The 23,186-nt window shown below is 44.7% G+C and overlaps 3 protein-coding genes across 4 annotated transcripts in view; 2 read left to right on the top strand and 1 right to left on the bottom strand.

Moving 5' to 3' along the window:
• Positions 1 to 18,616, top strand: GSG1 (germ cell associated 1). 2 transcript variants are annotated; one of them, XM_090275456.1, is made up of 7 exons: positions 1 to 177; positions 379 to 535; positions 12,000 to 12,318; positions 13,778 to 13,825; positions 14,632 to 14,784; positions 15,452 to 15,563; positions 17,914 to 18,616. In XM_090275456.1, the coding sequence occupies exons 2-7, from the start codon at positions 488 to 490 to the stop codon at positions 18,242 to 18,244; spliced, it is 1,011 nt and encodes a 336-aa protein (XP_090131582.1). In that variant the 5' UTR covers positions 1 to 177; positions 379 to 487; the 3' UTR covers positions 18,245 to 18,616. The 2 variants fall into 2 exon arrangements, with proteins under 2 accessions (XP_090131582.1, XP_090131581.1); XM_090275455.1 differs by having other exon boundaries at positions 13,778 to 13,948; positions 17,914 to 18,615.
• On the top strand, positions 8,879 to 10,087 carry LOC150011427 (prefoldin subunit 3). Its single transcript, XM_090275454.1, has one exon. It carries the CDS (start codon positions 8,957 to 8,959, stop codon positions 9,437 to 9,439), a length of 483 nt encoding a protein of 160 aa, XP_090131580.1. The 5' UTR covers positions 8,879 to 8,956; the 3' UTR covers positions 9,440 to 10,087.
• A 2,269-nt stretch (positions 18,617 to 20,885) lies between the features above and the next one.
• The window catches only part of FAM234B (family with sequence similarity 234 member B), a 29,196-nt gene continuing 26,895 nt past the window's right edge, over positions 20,886 to 23,186 (bottom strand). The window contains exons 12-13 of the mRNA XM_090272872.1: positions 22,084 to 22,304; positions 20,886 to 21,520 (exon numbers count right to left, since the gene is read on the bottom strand). Coding sequence (XP_090128998.1) covers positions 21,515 to 21,520; positions 22,084 to 22,304 — 227 coding nt within the window. The 3' untranslated portion in view covers positions 20,886 to 21,514. The remainder of the gene's footprint in view (positions 21,521 to 22,083; positions 22,305 to 23,186) is intronic.

Below are 23,186 nucleotides of genomic sequence, written 5' to 3'. Positions count from 1 at the left end.
AGTAGACGACACTGGTCCAGAGCCTTACACGTCAGTGTGGTCTGGTCAGCATCATATGGGAGCCACCCCAAACCTTCAGAATCTGCTAGCTTACAAAGACACTCCCTCCCCAGGTGATTCTTTTGCACAGTCATAGAATCACTGAGCTCGAGGACTCAGAAGACATCCAGGCCCCTGGTAGGTATGGTAGGGGTGGCCCCTGTCCCTTTGGGGCTTGGGGAAGAGGGGGGAGGGGGAGCAGCAAGGAGAACCCTGCCCACCACTGTGATGTCACAGAGTAAACCTGTGCCAGCCAGTCCCATCCTGGCTGGGGTCCTACCTGCAGGACATCCTCTCCAGCCTCTCCAGCCCACCTCACACCACCTTACCCCTCTGCAGGCAAGAGGGAGCCTGATTCATCTTCACACTAGATACTCATTCCACACAGCCAGCTGAAACAGAGCAGAAGAGAAACTGAAACATCTTTGACTCAGAACTTCAAAAGTGAATGAGCAATCCCTCTCAACTGACTCAGAATGTTTGTCTCACCCAGAAGGTAGGTACCTTTATTCTCATGAGTACCTCATCTCATCTTCTTCTGTTAAAACTTCCATTTCTTCTTCCTTTGCCTCTTCGTCTTACTTTTCCTCTCTGCTCCCAGGGCTTCTTAGAGCCCCTAGCTCCCCCACCCCCCACCTGTATGATTCATATTGCCAAAATCTGCTAAAAGGCCCAATGGTGGTGACAACAAAAGAGTTGTGTATCACTCTGTTGAACTGAAAGAATAGATACTAAGTTCTTGGCCAGAGAATGGTGAGGCAGCCCCATGGTCCTGCTGGAAGCCAACTGTGGCCTGGAATCTGTCTGGACTAAGAAGGAAAGCATGACCTTAGGCTCTTTTGGTCTCAGAGAATCTGAGAGTGAATCTGCAGGGGTTCTTCCCAACAGCAAAGATGTCTTGGCTTCTTTAGGGTAGAACCCACATCTAGAAGTGTTTGCCTCCTTTTGAAAAAGTTGGGAACCGCCAACCTTCAGCTCAAAGGACTCCTAAGGAAACAAAAGTTTTCATTACCATGTATCTGCCTTTCTCAAGAGAGAAAAATGAAGCTTACAGTTAGCCAGAAAAATAGACACCACACACAGTGCGTGTAATGTGGGGCCCTGTTCACTGGTTGGAAGTTAGGAATCTCAGAAGAAAGTTAAGATAGGACCCAAGAAAGGGACACTTTTGGGACTGCGGAGTAGAGCTAGTGATTCTGAAGAGTCATTGGAGTATGGGCTGAGACAGCTTCCTAGCTCAGAAGCAGCCCAAAGTGGGGTTCATCAACAGAAAAACCCTCAAAAGTGGATAGGAATTATAGAAAGAGCCTGCCAGAGTAAATTGTATTTTATTTACTATTAGTTGATGAGACGCACAGAGGGAATACGGGAGAGTCTGTTCATCAGTTTTTATGTGAAGTATAAAGTACACTTAATCCATGGCCTCATTCTGTGTGAGCTTCCGTAACCTGGCCTGCAAAGCAAACAGTTTGATAAGGTGACTGTGCCTTTCCTGAGCGGCAGTCTGTGGGTGAGTCAGGCAGTTTTTAATATTGTCTCCACCATTTATTAGCGTCGTGGCCTTGAGCGAGTCAAATGGTCTGAATCTGATTCCACCTGTCTAGAAAGGGAGTGGGCACCTCTCCTGCAGGCTGGTTGTGAGGATTAAATGAGATGCTTGGGAACAGTCTAGCGAGGTGTCTGGTACAATATGGTTTCCTTCCCCAACTCGTTCTCCTAATTTACCTCCGAGGACACAGTCCCTTAATGTGAAAGAGGAGACTAGAACTCAGATCCGCTTAGGAATTCGTGGTCCCAAAGTTTCACCTGTCAGATCCACGAAATGAGGCACAGACAGCCTTGTTTTAGAACAGAGTCAGGGACCTGTGTCTTTAGGGGAACGGTGGGAGCAGGGAAAGGCCTGACGTTGGGTTCCCCGGCAATCCGGCACCTCCTAACCTTGGGCCCACACGCCTGAGTGTGAGGAATTTGTCGGATGACCCAGTCTCTGCACTCCCTCTACCAAGCATCGCCAGGGCAGCGGAGGAGCCGCCCGCCCCGCCTCCAGGCGAGCACTCACGGCCCAGGCCCCAGCTCGGCGCCCACGTGGCTGCGCCCTCAGCCACGCCCGATCGCGTCCTTCGGCCCCATGGATTGCCCTCCCTCCAGCCGTTCTTTCCCTGGGAGGGGCCCGGGGAAGCAGGTCTCTTTAGAGGTCCAAGAGGAAAAAAGGACCCCAGCCCCCAGCCCCACCCTCAGGTTGGGGGTGGGGAGGATGTCGTGGCCGCCTGGCTGCTTGGGCGGGGCCTAGCCAAACAATTCAAAACACTCTCCTGGCTCGTCGCCGTGGTAACGCGCGCCCGTTGCTAGGCGATCCGGGCGCCGTAGTAAACCTTGTGCTGGCCGTTACTCATCCAAGGAGGGGGGGCCGAGGGGAGCCGGCTGGGACTTGGCTGGGCTCTGGCACCCCAACCGCTGGGCGGGGGGAAGGAGGGAAGGAGGGGAGAGCAGGAAAAGAAGGGATGAGGGCGGCGCACAAGGAATGAAAATGGGGCGGCCCAGCCGTGCCAGCTGGAGACTGCGCCCTAAGCGCCCCTCCAGAAGCCACTTGCATTAGGCCCCGCAGTCTTGCCCCGCCCCATGGTCCCCAAAAGCCCAGAGTTCCACGAGGCCCCGAGGGCTCTGTCACCCGCGCGTGAGCGATTGCCCCACAGGATGTACACATGTGTCTGACCCTGATCCACTCCGGCTGCTTGGGGCGTTGAAGAAAGGCGGCTTCCTCTTCTGGAAATGACTGCTAGAGCCTAAGTCCTCGAACAATTACATTAAAAGCGGAAAAGGAAAGGCGACAGAGAGGAGAGGCCTCCAAGTGCTTTTCTTTGCTCCTTGACACTGAATATTAGAAGTGTTCCCAGAACTTGGGGCCCATGTTAGGAAGATAGGAGTCTTTTCTACCCTAGGAGCAGTTGAAATTAACATGAAGCTGAGAAATCACAGAGCTAAGTGTCCCAACAGTGATGTTACTATTTTTGGACAGTCAGCATGGGCGTATTGGTGGCATTACTCTTCCCTTCCAGTGTCAAAATGTCCAATGTGAAGACCTCCTGTTATCTTCATCAGTAAATGAGTCAAATATTAAGCATTGAAGTAACAATAATAATAATTAGAGCTGCAAAATCTCAGGTGGCTCAAGATACATCACCCATAAAGGCTCTAATCCGTAGGGAATCACTGAACTTGGGAAAGAACAAAACATTTCCAATCTGTCACTGGCCTTTGTGCAATGTGTTTGTAACCTGGTCTCTGTGAACTGAAGATAATAGTTGTTCATGAGATCATTGCTGTTTTCTGAGCTTTGGTCATCAAAAAGCAGGAATGTTTCCACAGGTGGAGGAAATGCATTGGCAGAAGATCTGTCTGATGATACTATGTTACGGGTGCCTCTGTGTAAAAAGAGAGGCTGTGTCTGTGGGACCTGTGGACCCTCCTTTTAGCTTCTCACTGCTGTTATGTATGTGAATCAGGAAGATTTGTGTCTCCTGTAGCAATATGAGGCCGTTGGGACACTTTTCTTTATTCACATCTTGTCTACACCTAACTGTATTCATGATCTTTGTTTCCATTACAAACTTCATTCGTGGATGTTAGACAGGGCTAGGCTTTGAGGATCAATGAATGACACATAGCCGTTACTGTATCTAGCTAGTTAAAGTCAAGTGAGCCTAACAGACAAGTAAACCATGTGATAAGTTACATGAGGGAGGCACACAGTAGAACATGCAGGAACAGAGAACAGGGGCATGTAGATCAGAGCCAGTGAGCGCACACACTTTACACCCCACTCCAGCCTTTTATCTACTGAGTAACAAGAAGGAGTTAGTTAATGGGTCATGGGTCAGAAATCCAACTCCTGGGAGAAGGAAAGAGAACTATTGCCCAGGAGGGCAAGTGAGCCTTTCTTTGAAGAAGATGCCAGTATGGATATGTGGAAAAAACACCCTGCTGAGTCCCTCAGCACCAGGCTTTGACATTAGGGAAGTGGTATGCTATTCAATCTTTTCTGGCTCAGAATTCTCACCCATTGTTTCCATCACCTCTTATCTACAGTGTACTTAAAAACAAACAATAAATTGAATTCCTGTTTACACAGTATATGTGGGTATCCCAAGACCATTGTTTCTCTTTCTGGAGACCTATGAAATATGGTTTTGTACAGGGCAGGGAACAGTGACTGAGAACCTTAGCAAATATAAGTTGGTCCCAACCTTGGTTTTGTGATGTCATCAATGTTGAGTTGCATGTCTGTCCCTGTGGGGTTCATCCTGAGATGGTAACAGTCCCACATACAGACCTTAAATACTGTTTTGAGATGTGGAATCTTTGTGTCTGTGCTGAGTCATGAGCTTCTGAGCTGAGCCTAATTATATTTATGTTGCATTGACTAGCAATTACTTCTTCTGTTCTAAGAGAGGAAAGAGAAGAAAAAAATATTAGCATCCCTAAATTACAATGAAAGGAAGTGAGTGGGATGCTGGGCTCTGATTTTTGTGGCCAGGCAGAGAAACTCAAGTTTTGTCAAAAGAGGAAATTAGATGTTGTGGCCCAGGATTCTTGGGGGAGAGGGGGTGGACAGTTCTCAAGATTGGTCACCATTTAGTATCCAGCTAGCCAAGTACGCACACAAAATGCACAGCTTCCTAAGAGGTAGATTCGGGTTTTGAGGAGGCCTAAAATAATATAATTTTGGAGGCCCTCTTTAAGAAAAATAATACAAAATCAAGAGTACAAATTAGGTAACAGGGTCTTGGAAGGGACCCATATAAGTGGCAGACAACGAAGCTGAAGTTTCACTCATTTTATCCTAAATCCACCTCTAGGTCTCCTCATGTAAGACACTACTGTTTCCATCCCCTTTTCCCTGGAAAAGGCGAATTTCAGTCTATTAAAGCACAGGGGGTGCAGTTTATGAGCAGAGGCAATAAAAAACTTAAGACTTCGCCAAACAGTGACTCAAGCAGGATATGAGAAGTGTCTGCAAGCATTTGAAGGGTGTCAGCAGAGAGAGGGGAAAAGAATCATTCACTGTTCTGAGGTGGACAGGGAATGAGGGATGCGATTAAGTAAGTAAAAATGTGCACAGAATTCATCAGGAAACTTTGGCTAACTGTATTTTCTGGTGCAGTGGTGTTGCATTTCCCATGGGAAGTACTTAAGGATCAACTGAGTCACTGAAAACTGAAATTGGCCACAAAAATGTGCTACAAGGAAACAATCCTGAGTCCATTCTGAGCCCTGAATTCCATAAGGCTGACACAAGTGTTCTATAGATTAGGGGGTGGGACGGACCCCAAAGGAAGTAAAAGAGAACAATCCAGCAGGGAGGAGCCGCCACCTCCACCCACTTTTGCTGACCTGTGGGGAACACATGACTAAAGAGGAAAAAGTCTGAGGCGATGGTGCCACCCAGTGTTGTGATGAACACTGTAGCCAGGAAATCTGCGGCCCATTTCACCATGAACTTGTAACCACAGAATTTCAGTGCCCTGATCCAAAGGAGAGGTAGTACTATCACAATGAATATGGGCTCACTGGGTGATAAGGGAATCATACCTGGGTACAGCATATGTGTGTCAAATATGCTGTTACCATCAAAAATAGAGAAAATATTAGGTGACAGAAGTGAAATCCAAAGGGGCTCATTTGGCTAAAATGTGGATGAATTCAAACATGCTGAGGAGAGCCTGCCTTTGAGTCCCTGAACTAACTGCACAGATATAGAATGGGAAAAACCATGATTTATTTATTATTATTATTTTTTTAATCACTGTGTGGTTGCTTCTCACTCATGCTCCCAACTGGGGACCTGATGTGCAACCTAGTCATGTGCCCTAACTGGGAGTCAAACCAGAGACACTTGGCTCACAGGCCAAAGCTCAATCCACTGAGCCACACCAGCCAGGGCTTGGGAAAAACCATGATTTTGTTGGTAGTGAATCTGGAAGAGGTGGTGGAAGGGCAGGGCAGGGAATAGAGGATTTCATTAAATGTAAGCCCACAATGAGTCAAACAGGTGTTATTTTTATGGTACATTAATTCCCTGCCTATATAGTTTTCAGTCTGTTCAGTGTTTTAGTGGTTGTTAGATCAGAGTGACAACTTCCAAGTTCCTTCCATGTGGAATCAGAACAAGAAGGCCATCCCTGGTTGTATGTATACTGAGTGTCCTTAAATTACGGATTACTGGGCCTCACCCCAGAATGACTACGAGATCTCAGGATGGGGCCCCAGAACCTGCATCTTTTCCAAAATTTTAAAAACTGTTCTGATGCTTAGAATGGAGAACTACTGCAATTGAATAAAGGAGAGGCCTTTGAGGAATGTACAATCAAGACAAATGATTATGATGGAATCTAGGAAGTGTTATGAGAGGGGTACAGTGTGACAAGGACAGTGAGGAGAGAACTGCTCTTAAGGAGAAAAGAAACATTTTTGAGGAATGGGTGGTTTTGCACTAATCCTGATGAGAGGCAGATCACCAGGTAAAAAGAGAACAGAGATGTTCCTGGTAAAAGAGCACCTGCAAAGGCATGGAGGTTGAACGCCACAGGGTGTTTAGGAATCATAAGCACTTGCAGACTGTCTCCCACCCTTGTCATCCACCCTTGTCATCCCAATTACTTAGCACGATTTTTGAGGACAGAAAGACCAACTTGTGCTTGTAGGTGATTGTCAGCAAGAATATATACAATCAACCCCTTTTTATTTATCAATTATTTGTTTAAGTTTTAGAAACCTTTTTTTTTTTTTTTTAATAAAAATAAAATGTGTCATTCCTTTGCCTAAAGATTGGGAGAGAAATGGTAGATAGCTATAGCATTGCTGACCCTGGAATTTATTTCTCTCCCGTCCTACTCCATCTGCATCCTCACCCCTGCCCCCACCCAACACTCTGACTGCCTCAGGGTTCCATGTGAAGGGATGATGTTAACAGTCCTTATTAATGATGCTAACGGGAGGGTGGAGACCACCAAAGGTGCAAGAAAACTATTTCATATCCATGGGTTCTAGGAAGCCCCGACATTGCAGATAATAGACTTATTAAAGGGACAGAAAACCCTACACAAGGGAACGGGAACCTTTGTATTAATAGCAACCCTGTAATATTTGTGTGCCTGCCATAAAATCAAGCCCAATCTATTCACACCAGTTACCTAGGTAACAGCAGTGAGATGGAAACTAAAGCATCGTTTACTTTTTAAACAAACTTGCCTCTGTGAATGCAGGTCCTTGCTTTTCTGTGATTAATCCCAGATCCCCATGGGTAAGCTCTCTTGTGTAATCTCCAGAACAGCTGGGCCACAACTGTGTTATCAATTATTAAATGCCTAAGTTTCCTGTAAGGCAGCGTTTAATCGTGAGGCAATCCAAAAGAGAGAGAGAGAGAGGGTGGAAAGGCTCGTTTTCAATCTTTCAACATTAAACCAAAGAGATTTGGAGCCCAGACAGCATCCTGCAGTCCTTCCAGACAAACTGCAACGCTCTGACCATGGCCAAGGTAACCAGCCTCCCCTGATTCTTTTAAGAGGTGTGCCTGTCTCATCAATTTGTTGTCTATGTGAAGCCTATGTTAATTGTGAGTTTTTCTGTTAACCTATGTTGATGGAAGAATTAGTGACATTTTGGCACCTAGGCACTTCCTAATGATCTGAACCCAAGTGTCGGGGAAGACATTCTTTGACCCTTTTCTAGAGTAAATCACCTTGGCATGGGGCTTGTCCGCATATGCAAAGATAATAACTTTTCTTATGGCTGCTACTTCTTCATGATCATGTCAAGCAAACCACTGCAAAATTAGATTTGTTCTTCCAATTCAAGAGGTATGTGGATCCTGGAGGGAAAACAAAAAGCATGTTTTGGTGAGAAGCAAAATATGTGATGAGGGGCATGGTCCTATAGTGTTGGAGATAATTCTTGAGAAGGATCTTGAATGGATTCCCATTCAACTATCAAGATAATTCTTGAATAGGCTCCTTGTGTCTATCCTTGGTGGACACTCCTGGAAGCAGCCTCTTCAGGCTTCATTTCAAGCTCTTTTCATCCTTTGTTTCTTAAATCACTTATTCCTTAAATTAGTTGTCGCCTTGGTGCCACAAAGTGGTTGTACATGGAGTGGGGTTAATTTTTCTTATTTTTGAAAAACACTGCAGAACTTATAAATAGTGTAACTTGAAATAAATTGAGGGTAAAGTTAAAGCCTGATATGATGTGATAAGAAACAAATTTCCAAGCCATATCGTCGTCGTCGGCAGCCGTCCGTCTCGAGAGACGATGGTGTAGCTTCTTAAGAGTCTATCTGCACCGCCGAAAATGGCTGTGCAGTCCGACTCGGGAGTGACACGGTATCTGTCTCCTCCCGTGTTGAATCGACATCTTGCAATGACGCTGGAGTGTCCTCTCCAGTGAAGCTGAAGCTACAGAGCCTGGGCAGGGTGATATGGAGGGTCTGCTGTTGCCCATGCAGCAGACCCCCCCTCTCTTCGCAGCTGAAGGGTCCAAGGGAAAGACGGAGTCAATACAGCTTGGCTTCAGGTCCGCCGCAGGAGTTGCCGGTGTTGACTACAACATCAAACCGCCTTAGGGACTCCGGCTCTGGATTTTCTGTCGGGGTTTACTCCCTTAGCCTTTCCCCTGAAGAGGTATGCCGCAAGGCAGCGGAGGTTTTTTGGAGTCAGAGTTTTCCTTCTCTGATCTATAACAGTAAGACATACAAAAATTAAATAAAAACATAGCAAAACTTATGGAATGCAGCAAAAGCAGTTTAAAAAAGGTAGGCTATAGTGTTTTTTTGAAGAGTTTAGGAAAAGTGGCTGTAGGGAACGGGCGGCGGCTCCACTTAGGAATTCCAGAGGCCGTGTTTGTGGAAGATGTAGATTCCTTCATGAAACAGCCGGGGAATGAGACCGCAGATACAGTACTAAAGAAGCTGGATGAACAGTACCAGAAGTATAAGTTTATGGAACTCAACCTTGCTCAAAAGAAAAGGAGGCTGAAAGGTCAGATTCCAGAAATTAAGCAGACTTTAGAAATTCTGAAATACATGCAGAAGAAAAAAGAGTCCACCAACTCACTGGAGACCAGATTCTTACTGGCAGATAACCTGTATTGCAAAGCTTCAGTTCCTCCTACTGATAAAGTGTGTCTGTGGTTGGGGGCTAATGTAATGCTTGAATATGATATTGATGAAGCTCAGGCATTGTTGGAAAAGAATTTATCGACTGCCACAAAGAATCTTGATTCTCTTGAGGAAGACCTTGACTTTCTTCGAGATCAATTTACTACCACAGAAGTCAATATGGCCAGGGTTTATAATTGGGATGTAAAAAGAAGAAACAAAGATGATTCTACCAAGAACAAAGCATAATGCTGGCAACAAAAGATGTGGTTCAGTTTTCCAAACATGTCCTTAAAGGTTGATATAACTTTGAATGTTTTTTTAACAGTAAGAATAACTAAAACTTTTTAAAAAATTAAACACCATTTTATTTATTTATAAAAACAAAATTAGTTTCAAATATTTTATTAAATTAGCAGTATTTTTATTTTTTACTTTTTGCATTTCCAACAAAGTAAATGCAACTTTCATCATTTTTTTTTGTTGTTGTTGTTTGCCATAGGAAAAGTCTTAGTTGAAATGACTGAAAACTGATGTATGCTATGGAGGCTGAATTCTGGACACTTTAGCACAGTTTACTTTTTTCTTTATTAGCTGATGCTACTCTCACTTGATGTGGTTAAGCCATTTTAGAAGTAGGAAAAAGTCAGTTTGAATATTTGCCAACTTGCTTTTCTTTAGTACGTGTGGGACTTTATGGTCCTCTATTGCTGTTATTTGTCTTATGTAAATGGAGTTTCATGAATTACTGCTTAGCCAATAACTATATTATAATACTCTGTACTTTTCAGGAAGTGGTCTTTTGCCTCCCTAAACCTTAAGAGGGCTATTGAGACAACACTTTTTCTCTTCTATAAGTGCACAGTGTCTTTGCAATGCCAACATGAGAACGATTTCAGCCAAGCCATATAAGATTGGAAATAAAGTTGAAAATGCAGAATTGCCTAAATCCTTAGTACAATCTTTAGACAAAATGATTAATGAAGAGGTTTTACCTGGAAATTTATTTCCTATTCAGGCAATGGATATGAAGATAATTAGAAGGGATAACACATAATAACAGAATAATAACTAAAACCAATAGGATTTTCATAAATAAAAACAAGATGAAAACATTCTCTTTCTTATTTATTTATTTATTTATTTACTTACTTATTTATTTTTGGGCAGGCCAACATATGACTCACATATCTGGCAATATAAGATCATTCTTCCTTCCAGGTGCTGTGGTTTTCAGTCCTTACCAAGGTCACCCAGAGTCTTGCACAGTCTGACCATTCTTGGTAGATAAAATTTGTTTTGAGTGCTTAAAAAAGAAAGACCAAAGTAGCAGATTGATTTCCAGAGACTGTTTTATCATATGTTCTGTACATTGATTTTTTTATACACATGAACCTTGTATATTTCTTATTGCCATAAAATAATCTATACTTCATCTGTAGCATGCACGGTTTTAGTCCTTGTAAATTTTAAAGAACAAACTGTTAGATTTCTAAGATAAAGTTCTCTGTTAGATGTAGAAAATGTTAAGCTGGAGATGATGAGAGAGGCAGATTAATGGGCCTATCCCATTTAGCTGTGGTTTTATTTATGTGTCTTAAGCTAAGCAGATTTGGGTATGATTAATTCTGCTATAAGAGATCCCCTGGAAAGCTTGAAATGGTTTACTTTAAGCAGCATCTGTCACCACCTAAGCATGGGCTTCTTTTCCATTCAGTATGTATTAACACAATAATATAAACCACTCCATAACACGAAGTGCAAGACCTATCAGATTTTATTTTTCTAAATCAAATTAAATCTGGGTCCAGGCTATCACTCCCCAAAGTTGAAACGTCTAATATTGGTCATTTTCCAACTAGCCTTTCTCTTCTCTTAGACTAACAATACCGAGGTCAGGGGCTCCAGCCAGAGCCACGTGGCCCTTCTGTTTCCACACACGGTGTCCCCGCTGTGAGTCAGGCACTGCTCCTCACAGTGTGGCTCTATGGCCATGACACTTGGTGTCCAGCCTCCATGAGCACCACGCAGCCATTTCCCCATTTGATTCATGCATGTTAGCGGCAGTGGGTGAAAGCTGGACCCAGACAACCCCTCTATCAGAACCCGGAGCTTCCTCTGCTCTTTAGGGGTTTCCAGAGCCACCCATTCCTGCCAGTTCACTGTTTTCTTTTATCCTCAAGGCTGCAAAGCCTCTATCTTCACCCCATGCCCATGATCCAGTCTAACATTGGTTGAGAATTCCTGCCAGTTCACTGTTTTCTTTTATCCTCAAGGCTGCAAAGCCTCTATCTTCACCCCATGCCCATGATCCAGTCTAACATTGGTTGAGAGGACATATGGCCCTTCACTCATCTCAGGGGACTCTCTAATGCAGGGAGAGGACACCAAACGCTCACAGCGTTACCATAACGCACACACCAGCCAGTCAGTAGCTCTTCATGCAGGCAAAACCGAAAATGATTACCAGCCAGAGCATTTAGAGCGCTCCTAATCCTTTTATCTCAGCCTGATATATATACTAGCCTCAGTGGCTTAATCACTATTATCTGATGCTGACTCAGATCACCCTCAGTAAGCATTTTAATATAATAAAGTCCAGCTGAAATAAACATCATTGCTGTGGCGCCTCCTCCAGGCCACGCCCGCAGCCAAGCTTCCACACGGCTCCTTGCAGGAAACCCGCAGCGGCTGGCTGCGCCTCTCAGGTTGGAGGCAAGTGACCTGAGCTCGGGGAGCCACAGGGAAGGATGTCCGGATCACCAAGGAGACTCTGAAATTAGGCCCTCCCCTTGTTTGTCTGTTACAGATGGAGCTCCCGAAGGGCTTCTCTGGCCAACGGACATTCTTATCTGCCGTCCTCAACGTGTTATCACTCGGCCTCTCCACAGCATCCCTGCTCAGCAGCTACTGGTTTGTGGGCACACAGAAGGTGCCCAAGCCCCTGTGCGGAAAAGGTCTGGCAACCAAGTGCCTTGACTTGCCAGTGTCCCTGGATGGGGGTGGCAACAACACATCATCCCAGGCGCTGGTGCAATACAGCTGGGAGGCCGGGGATGACCGCTTCTCCTTCCGCGCCTTCCGCAGTGGCCTGTGGCTATCCTGTGAGGAAACTGTGGAAGAACCAGGTAGCCTCCTCACCCCCAGCTTCCTGACTTTCCCTCCATGGGATCGTCCACAGACAAAGAACCAAGGGGAAGTACATAGCACTCCGCCACACTCCACTGGCCTCACACCCCCAGCTCAGCATCTGCCACCTCTGGACTGTATCCCTTCTCCTTAGGACCCCCCCCTTTAATAAGATCGAAAGACCACCTGGCTTTTCACTTCCTGCCTGTCTAGCAGACTCTCTGGTTTAGAATAGCATTACCTTTAGAGGGCTCCATTTAGACTTTCAACATTGTAAGATATTCCATTCCAGCAAACTAGAATTGCTGTTTAGAAACAAGACAAGGAGAAATGACTGTTACAGAAAAAGCCCTGCTCTGCCCGGTTGTGACCATCTATGGGTAAACGCATTTCTGCAGGCCTTGATCTTCTCATTAGTGAGATGGATCAGAGTAGATCACCTTTAAAGCCCCTTCCTCCTCCTCTCCACCTCAAAAAAGGTTTTCTAACTCTAAGTATGAGTTATAATGTTAATTTTTTCTTTAAATTAAAAAAATTTTATTTATTTGCTTTTAGAGAGAGGGGAAGGGAGGGAGGAAGAGAGAGAGAAACATCACTGTGTGTTAGCCTCTCGCATGCCACCAACCGGGGACCTGGCCTGCAGCCCAGGCATGTGCTCTGACTGGGAATCGAACTGGCAGCCTTTTGGTTTGCAGGCCAGCCAGCACTCAATCCACTGAGCCACATCAGCCAGGGCTCCTGTTAAAATTTTTTAAGTAGAGGAACTGAAGCTCAGAGAGGGTAACTAGCTCCTGTAAGAACGCCTTCGAGGAGCTGAAGCAGACCTGCCCAGGGTTCCTGGGTCAGCATGTGTCCCCAGGTTAGGAACAATTAGACTGAAGTCACCCTTCCCACTTCCTGCTCAAAGCATTCAAAGGTCGCCTGGTAGTGAAGTTTTTCCAAAGCTCCAAATCATGGACAATTTGTGATGTGCCACTTCTCCTGGTTTGGGCTAAGGAGAAAAGAAGATGGAAGAGAAATATAAATGTGTATGTGTTTATACTTATATTGAAGTTATTATTGTGCTACTTAACACAGCTCCAGCCTCACCACCTTAACAATTTATAGAGCCATTCAGACCAGTGGTGCAGCAGCAGCAAATGGTACTGGTTAGCACTAGGGCCATTAACTCTTCCTGACACGGGAGCGGGATTTCCTCTCAGGGAAACGTTGCTGTCCTCATTATCAGGAACTGAGGAGAGGGACATTAATCTTGGGTGACTCTTATCTATACCATGCGTTCGTCCAGGCATTCTTAACTGCTTCGAAGAGACATTTACTGCCTGCCTACTATGCGTTGGGTAGGCACTATGTCTGAGCAAATGGAGCTGTGCCGGTACTGGGTATGGGACTGGAGAAAGATTTCCTCCCAATTTTCCAAGGAAGCACCTCCAAGATGCTGACCCTTTTCTGTTTCAGGGGAGAGGTGTCGAAGCTTCCTTGAACTCACACCACCAACCGAGAGAGGTGAGAAAGGACTACTGGAATTTGCCACGTTGCAAGGCCCACATCACCCCGCTGTCCGATTTGGAGGGGAGCGGTTAATGCAGAAGGCTTTCCTCCCCCACCCTCCTTTGGGGCTTGTGGCAAGTATGTAGGTTTCATAAATTTAGTTGTCATTCAGTTTGGGGGCATCTCTGGATCTAAAGCATACTGTGATCTCCATCTTTTCTCTTCTTCTGAGCCCCACAGGGTGACACAAATTCCTTCTAAGGCTGACGTTCATTCATATGCAGGATTGCCAACCAACCAACAGCAGGGACAATAAGTTCACAAATAGAAAACCACCACAGCTCTAACCTACTCTTATTGCCAAGTAACCAAGTTGAAAAGCTTAGGTTTTTGCTTTTTTTCTCCAATAATTTTTTTTTTTTTTTTTGAAAATGAAAGAAGGGGAGGGAGGAAGAGGGAGGAAGGGAACAAAACTGATGGTCCAAAATGAAGTAAGAAAAAAAAAAGAAATAAAAATGATAAATAGCAAAGCCATATTCCTACAAGAGTCGGATGACTTCTTGTATCTCTCAACAGTCTTTACAATCAAGTTTACTTGATTATATATTGGCTACTGAGCAGAGTGAGAGCTGTGGGGTGATAGCAAAGAACCCCAAAGTAAGGAACATTCCCCTCTGGTTTCAGCTTTGTCTCAGCCTCCCCTTCTCTGATGCTGCGAGGCTTTTCTCTTCTAACAGGCATCCTCTAATTTCTCTTCTAACTTCACCGTTCAGTTACTTAACTCGAAGGGTGAGGGAGCTTCTTCCTCTGGTTTCTGACAGAGATCCTGTGGTTGTCACTGGGAGCCCAGTTCACCTACATCGGACTTGAACTCATCAGCTTCCTCCTGCTACTAGTGGACCTGCTGTTCGCTGGGAACCCTGTCTGTGGGCTGAAGCTGAGCGCCTTTGCAGCTATTTCCTCTGTCCTGTCAGGTAAGCGCCCCCAAAGCTGGCGAGGTGGGTCTCCCCTGCTGTCTTTGAAGCACTAGCTGGCAGGCTGGAGTCTCTGTCCTGAGCGGAGGAAGGAGCCCAAAGGCAGCATAAATAAAGGATAGAGGTCTGAGATACATTCCAGGCGCCTTCCATTTCAAATGGAAACAACATGTGGAATGTTGTATTAGATCATTTTGTACTTTATGAAATGAAATTTCTTTTTATTTGCAAAGTTTCTCAATATGTAAATTAGTTTGGTTTACTTTTCAACTGCACACAGCTTTTTAAGACTGTTGGCTAAAGCAAGAGAGGAATATACAGGATCAAGAATAAAACTCACATTAGGGGTAGGAGTGGGAAGAAGTACGAGGGAACAGCAGGAGTGGGAAGAAATACGAGGGAACAGCGGCCCCAAGTGCAGCACTGACTCACGCTTTCTCCAGCGCTCTAAACCTGAAGTCTGGGGTACCCTGTTGCAAAGAAACGCATTCAGTAAGTCCCCATTACAGATTAGTCTTCCTGGAAATGCGGTGGCACGTGGGTGATGGAATGCCTGGATGTAGGCTGCACCTCACACAAACGGAGGAGCTGGCTCTGAAATCCTGTCCCCTGTAGATGGCCACGTCAGCCTTTCTCTGAGGGTGCTGCCTTCCTGTTCCCTCTGTAGGCCTTCTGGGGATGGTGGCCCACATGATGTACTCACAAGTCTTCCAGGCAACCGCCAACGTGGGTCCAAAAGACTGGAGGCCACACACTTGGAATTATGGCTGGGCCTTCTAGTAAGTGCTTCCCATGTCCTGAACCTTTGACCCCCTCCCCCAGCCAACCTTCATTAGATTTGCTCCCCGGGAGTAGTCATTACTTTTTCTTCTGCCGTCTCTTCATTCCTCATCCCAGAAGCCTGTCAGTCAGAGGGCTGGACCACAGGCCACACCCATTCTTCCCTCACCCTCTGAGGAGGTACAGAGAGGGTCCCTCTCGCTTGTTTTGTGAGGCTGTTGCCATTTTTTCTGCTGGTACAACTGTAGTGATTGCTTCTTTACCTGATAAGTATGTTGCTCTTGGGAAATGACACTGATTTTGTATGGCTTATGGAAATGATGCTCTATATTTTGTATATTTTATGATTCGAGGTATTGGAGGACAGAGAAATGGAGAATTCATCTTGAAATTTGGGTTGAATTCTATTCCCTGTGAGTGGCTTACTCCTCCCCTGTAATGAAGAGTAACTTCTTCCTGCCTCCATTCTTATTTCACCAAACTGTTAAAAATAAAACTTTCCCTACAGTCATTCTCTAATCCTTTAGAAACTAAAGAGTCAGGGATTTTAGATTTCTCCTCAAAAAGGAGAAGCAGCAACTGCGAGAGAACAAATAAGTCAAGGTAAACATCCCCTTTGTATAAGAGTTTCTCACGTTCTCCTTTGAAGAACACTATGCAATGCATAAGTACAACTTACATTAACTATCTGGGTAAGTGCTAAGCACTTTAACAGTCCTGGAAAGACACAGCCCCGGGCTCCAGTCTCTGTGCTAAAGTAGGCGATATGGAAAGCTCTACATGTCTGTTACAAGATCCCATCCCTTTTCTCGTGGTATAATACGTGCTATTTGTCAGAGGTCTTTGGTCTACTCTTCCAGCTGCCGTATCAGTTTAGCGCATTTTGCCTGTCTTCCAGTCATTCTTGGTGTTACAGCTATAGAGCTCAGACTACAAAACTCCCATGAGAAGGCTTCCCAGATTGAGTCTACTTAGTCTGTCAGAAGCAGCAGACAGGAACATGAACCAGCACGTGGCCTGGCTTTACCCATCATTCCATCTCCTGAAATCCCTCACTAACCTCACACAACTTCCTGTTTCCTGGGCTACCCAGAATCATGGGGAAATTTAGGGGTTCGACTCGCCAAGTGTTCAGGACTATGTTTGATAAAGTTCCCAATGTCTTTTCTACTTAGTCTCTTATTCTTCTCTTAATCTCCAGCTTCTCTTCCATCCATTATAAACTCCCTTATGCTGAGAACCACATTGTTTTCATAATAGGCAAATTTCATTAGTGCAACCTCTAATACCTCCAGATTTGTAGGAAGTGCTTCCTGAACGACCCTCAGAGACTTGACTTTGTGGGCATTCAAACTGCTAAGTTCAAATCCAAGGGAAGACGGAGGAAGGATGATCACTCTGGCATCTGAATGAAGAAAAATCTTTGGCAGGGTGTGGTGGGAGGTGGGGTGGGGGGAAACGGGAGAGGAAAATATTACACTGTATACAGCCAAGCTGCAGGTCTATGGAATCTTGGGAGATTAGACAAAGGTAACCACAGCTTGAGAAACAGTATCAAAAAGTTATGTGTGTGTGTTTATATATGTACATACACACATATATATGTAAATATATATAAATATATATATATATATATATACGAGGCACGCCAAGTATAAATGAGCACAACACTAACAAGTAATTCAGTGAAAATGAATCTGTTTAACTTCTAGTCTGACTTTAATACTACATGCTTTAGTCTTCTTACTACGAGACATCCAGAATGCACCCTACTAAGAAAGATGGAATTAAGTCCTCTTGCCCACAGTTCTTTCCCTGCAACATAGTGGAAGACAGCAACGTCCCTAAGAGGCATCAGCCTAGTTGACTAGTAGGAAGGAATCGTGGCCTTTTATTTGTCTTTCTTTTATATAGCAATAACTGGGTATAATTTATTTATTTTCATTGAATCTTTATTGTATTTTTTCCATTACCATTTAGTCCCCTTATACCCCTCTTCCCCTGGCAGTCACCACCCCGTTGTCCATGTCCAGAGTCCTTTTTTCTTTTTGCTCAATCCCGTCACCCCCCTAACCTCCTCCCTCCCACTAGCTGTCATCTCTTCTCCGTTTATGAGTCTGGCCCCATTTTCCTTGTTAGTTCAGTTTCTTCATTAGATTCCACATATGAGTGAAATCATATGGTACTTGTCTTTCTCTGACTGGCTTATTTCACTTAGCATTATATTCCCCAGGCCCATCCATACTGTTGCAAAGGGTAAAATGCTCTTTTTCACAGCCAAGTAGTATTCTGTTGTGTAAATATCTCACAGTTGTTTAATCTATCTAATTTTCTGTTGTTTGTCCTTAGCACAGCCTGGGTTTCCTTCACCTGCTGCATGGCATCAGCTGTCACCACCTTCAACACACATACCAAGCTGATGCTAGAGTTCAAGCGCAAGCACAGTAAGAGCTTCAAAGGAAACCTGCGTTGCCTGCCACTTCACCACCAGTGCTTCCTCCAGCAGCTGTCAGGTGCAGCCCACCCCGGCTACCACCAGTACCACAACCAGCCGATCCACTCTGTCTCTGAAGGAGTTGACTTCTATGCAGAGCTACAAAATAAGGGATTCCAACAAGGCACCAGCCAGGGGTTAAAAGAAGAGCTGGCAGGGTCATCTGTAGAGGAAGAACAGTGTTAGGAGTAAGTGGGTTTGGAGAGCAGGCTGAGCCCAACCTTGCATGTTTGTTACCAACACGTGCTTGAGCCAAAGTCTGTTTCCTGAGCATGATTTTTAGAGGTTAAGAACGAGGGCATGTTCATGTATAAGTTCAAAGGCGGGTGGGGGGTGTACCTGGGTCCCAGGGCTCCCTTTCCTTTCACAGTTCTATCACCTCTCACCAGCCCCTTTACCTCACGTGTTCAATTCTCTCCTTTACTGACTGTTATGTGCCAGGTTCTAGACTAAGAAATGGAGATAAAAAGAGAAGTAAAATGCAGTTCTTGCCCTTTAGGGACTTATCAATCTGGTTGTCTGCCTGGGATTTAGAGAAATGGAGGTTGGCAATCAGCGGTCAATGATTGTGGTTCAGTTTTCCATGGTGCATCTGAATTTCCTGGAAGTCCCAAGACAAAGGCACTCCTAGGAGCTTTGACATGTAGAACAGATGTCCCTCACATTGCCTATTACATGTTCTGCATACGTACCATGGACACCCAATGAAAGTTTAATTAAATATCATCCTAAAAGCCATTAGGAGATGAGTATGGATGAGAAGGCTCCTACCACATGCAAAGACAGGCCCACTCCCAGAAATGGCCTACTGAGACTATTCAGACAGGACTATGGTTTCCCAGTGGACACAGAGATGTCCCCAGTGAGCAAGGCTGTGCATACACTCCTCTCCAGATCCCCCACCTTCTTATCCATCCACAAGGGAAAAATATACCATCCTTGATAGCTAAGAAGAATGAGAATGGCACACACGTATGTTCCCATACACAGTATTTATTTGTTCTGTAACAATTCACATTTTAAATAGTGCTTCCTGACAATATACCAGCTGGCTCTTCTTTAACATGGGCAATAAGGATAGAAATTCACATTCAAGGGGTTGGTATCATCATACCACACTAGAAGGGAAAGTAGAGACCATCTGGGGGATGAAGAGGATGTGGTCTAGGGTAGAGGGGACAATTTGTAAGGAAAGAAAAGAGAAGATATTGGGAGGAGAAAGACCCTTGCATTTGCAGAATTCATTACTATTTCTACGTAGGTGTCATATTGGCTTTGCTGGCAACCCATGTTGGGAAGGAAGAAAGAAATCTGGGTGGGTAGTTGCCAGTGAGGAAAAAGAAGTTTAGAGACACAATGAACAAGGAACCAGCACCCACATTGGTCAGATAAGAGCTTCCTCAATCTTTGCCACCATTTATACCCTCTGAACTGGCTGTAAGAGGGAGAAGAAACCTAGAGCTTGTCCTTTGCTTAGCAAAGAGATTCAAACTTATCGCAGTCAAAATAATCTATGTTGTTAGTTTGCAAACACATCATGAAGAATTTAAGGACATTATTTTTTTCTAACCTCCTCTTACATGTTTCTGGAACTCACCCAACATAAATACAGTCTTCTTCCCAAAAAAATCCCTCCCCAAACCAGGTCCTCAGAAAACAACTTCACATTTTACTCCTCCCTAAAGTGGTTGCCTTGCCAGAAAGCCTGAACATGGCAGAGAACCAAGTTTAGGCCTAGATGGCTTGGCCCAGGCCACAGGACCACCACCTACGTTTTAGGTATTCAGTCAACTATAAATCAATCTTTAGAATTCTTTACTAGACCAGACTAGATTGTAGGCTCTTCTATCCAGGTAGATTCAAACCCTAGAAGTATATCTGGGATCATCTCCATACTCTTGGGTATCTTGTAAATGGTCCCCCAAGTTTACAATAAGTCGACCTACACATGCTTCTACACGTGCCTTCCAAAGTGTTAAAACCCAATTTGCTTTCACAGGCATAAGGCAGCAAGATGCCCAGAAACCTAGCAAGGCCAACCCGCAGGCAGGCTACATGCCTGAGCAGAGTTTTGCTACTAAGCTTCTGTGATGTCATAACGCCTAACAGGGGGCAATTAACATATATCCCTTGAATTTAGGATCCCTAATTTTCTGTAATCTCTAAATTTTCTGGAATTCCTTTACGAACACAAGCTAAACAGGTACAGTCTCAAGTAAAGAGAGAACCTGAGTTGCACTCAGAGATGACCTATCAACATTATTCAAGAAGGAAAGCAGTTCTCCAGCTAATGCAGAATCCTCTGCTAAATAAACAATGACCTGGAAGTTTAGGAGAGAACTTAATAGAAGTAATATATTTATACAGAGTAAGGGAGAATTACTGGAGAAAATTCTAAAGAACTTAACCAATTATAAAAGTTATAGTATTTATACAGGCATTTTTCTCTAAATACAATGCCTCAAAGGCTCTACAAGGAAGAAGATGTGCAGGCAAAACAGTTGCACACTGGACTCGAGCAAGAGCAAAAGCCCCAAAACAGCTCTGCTCTCATGCAAAAATGTCCCTGAATAAAAGAGCAAGAGAAGCAGGAAGGAGGATGCCTAGTAGAAGATGCTAAGAAAGCAGAGTAGAGATGAAGCAGAGATAAGAATATCTGCCTCTGTTGTTCCTGACTCCAGTTTCCTCTAAATTGAGCACAGAATACACATTTACTGCAATAAAGATCACGACCAGCAGAACAATCAAAACCACATGCTAACACATGGACCTTATCACTGCTCCCCTTCTGATAGGAATACGGTTATTGTAGGGTCGCTAGACATAGAGACATGGAGGTGTGAGGAGGCAGGATACAGAATACAAGGAAGAGGTGAAAATGCTGGGACAGGGCTACCGCTATCGTCCACTATCAGTCTTTCTCGCTGCTGTGAAAATTGGGAAGAAGCCAAGGAACAGGTGGGGAGAGAATAAGAACAGGAATGATGAGTGGCCCTAAAAGTCAGAGGTAGGCCATCCAAAAGCCTCAAGATGACCAAACAAACCAGAAGGACAAGACACTGGGCCCCTGGAGCTTAGGACATATCTAGAAAACATTTCATCATAACGCTGAAAGACACACACATGTGGCATAATGCAAAACCAATTTCCCAGGAAGAGTTTATAAATTAGACATACAAAAAATAAAACGTAAGATTCACATTTCCAAATGATCCCCACAGAGTCCCTAGTGGAGGGGTTTATGAACAGACTGAGAAAGTGGGTAAAATACCCCAACCAAATGGCTGGTGCCGTTGTCAAAGATCTCCAACCTGCCTTCCCAGCGCTTCGCCACAACCGCAGCAGAGGGCGATGAGGCCGAAGACGTCTTTCTTCTCTCTAAAGAACGGACTTTATACTCACAGGAGAGAGACAGTATCCATTCTGTTCACTTCTTAAACTAAAGCTTCCATAAGACTAGATCTAGGGGAAAAGGTGAAAGTATCAGTGACTTTAATCTTTTTTGTGGTAGAGAAACGAAGGGAACCTCTATTTTCCTGTCCTTTTGTGTAGCCCCAATAGCTCGTAAGTGTCCCCCCAGGAAGACCCAGAGACTCTCTCTTTCCATGATAAGCTCTTGAATATTGAACCTAGGCCACAGTATTTGGGGAAAAGAGGGGCTTTAGCATCCTGAGCAGGATAATTCCTGCCACAAGCCAAAGATGTAAGCCTCACTAGTCCCTACTCAGAAAATGTCTGTAGTATCCATCCCCTCCATCCCTGGTACAATAAAAACCATGGCCCCCCCATTTCCAATGTCCCCTAAGGGAGATGGTACCACATTTCCAGATGAAAACAACTGAGTACCATTTCTCGGTGGTGGTGAAGCACCCTTAGAAAATAGCACCAGTCTGAAACAGCTGGTTCCTGACACCCAGCTACTCCAGAAGGCTCTCCCACTCTTTTCTAAAGAGCAATGTTGGAGTTGGTAGAATCTGTCCTAAACCCTCAATAGTAACCAAATATTTGTGTCAGAAGCTATTCACCTGCAAGGGAGAATCAACAAACTTTATCCTAGAGAGGAACCTTCGCAGCTCCCCACGGCCAATTTTGGGGGTGGTCTCCTTTAGCTGGACCATTTGGCCCTCCATCAGTGCCCACCGCAGACTAAGCTTGCTAACCACCAGGGGTGCTGGGCGGCCTTTGGAACTTGGCCCCATTGTCCTGGTAACATAAAAGGCATCTTTCCAGAGGTCGTTAATTCCAACTGAGGAAAGAGAAAAACAAGAGCAGTTAATAAGGACAGAAGACTTCCACTAACAGTAGAGTGGTTTGGTTCAGCAACTAGATGCATTTGTTCATTTACTCCTTCATTAACGCATATAAGTTTACTGAGCACCAAACTGACGGAAGGCGCTGAGCTAAACCGTGGGTGCAAGGTGGTGAAGGACTGGATGCCGGCAAAGCAGCACACTCTTCTGGGCCTTTGTACCATTTTTTCTCTGAAGCTGTTTCTAAGAAAGCCCCAACTCAGAAAACCATGCAACTCTGCAACTGTGGCAACTAGTGAGCACAACAACCAGGATTCCTAGGTTGTCAGTATGTGGTCACGTAAGCTATTACCTAGTGTTTATTGTGCCTCGTCTTTAAAATAGGTGTTTAATAAAAATGGTCTTGATTCTTAATTACCATTATTAAATGTTCACCAAATGACAATGTTTTATGCTAATACTGAAAAATAGTTCATTGAGATCCAATCACAGGGTTTTGCAAGCTGACGTCTCTGGTCCCCCACCACACACAAAGCTGCAAGTTCCCAATAAACTGAGAAAGCATTAGCTTCAACTTTAAGGCAAGTAACTTAGTAAGGAGAGAGCAAGTCTTTGAATGGCAAGAGAATATGGAACGACATAAAGGAAACGTGGCCAGTCTGGTCCTCCCCATCCTCCCTGGGCAGGAAGAGCAGACTCCCAAGGCCAGCCTGAGGCACGGAACCTGTGAGGCCGACACCATCAGACACTTCCAGACTAGCAGGCAGCAGTGGCCAAGTTTCCAGGGCTTCAAGTTTCCTGAATTACAGGGTCCCTAATACAGAATCCCAATTTTGCTATATGATATTATTTAGAAAACAGTCTAAGTCCTGAGTTCC

This window comes from Furipterus horrens, unplaced genomic scaffold (assembly GCF_987537825.1).
Source record: "Furipterus horrens unplaced genomic scaffold, mFurHor1.1.pri manual_scaffold_4, whole genome shotgun sequence".
NCBI classification, from domain to species: domain Eukaryota; kingdom Metazoa; phylum Chordata; class Mammalia; order Chiroptera; family Furipteridae; genus Furipterus; species Furipterus horrens.
This window is presented reverse-complemented; position numbering and strand designations above follow the sequence as displayed.

What these genes read in the sequence shown, in the direction of transcription:
- GSG1 (XM_090275455.1), top strand. Translation starts at nt 488, where the DNA reads ATGAGCAATCCCTCTCAACTGACTCAGAATGTTTGTCTCACCCAGAAG. An exon ending in ATGTTTGTCTCACCCAGAAG is followed by an intron (nt 536 to 11,999) that starts GTAGGTACCTTT and finishes TGTCTGTTACAG; the next exon opens with ATGGAGCTCCCGAAGGGCTT. An exon ending in AATTATGGCTGGGCCTTCTA is followed by an intron (nt 15,564 to 17,913) that starts GTAAGTGCTTCC and finishes GTTTGTCCTTAG; the next exon opens with CACAGCCTGGGTTTCCTTCA.
- LOC150011427 (XM_090275454.1), top strand. Translation starts at nt 8,957, where the DNA reads ATGAAACAGCCGGGGAATGAGACCGCAGATACAGTACTAAAGAAGCTG.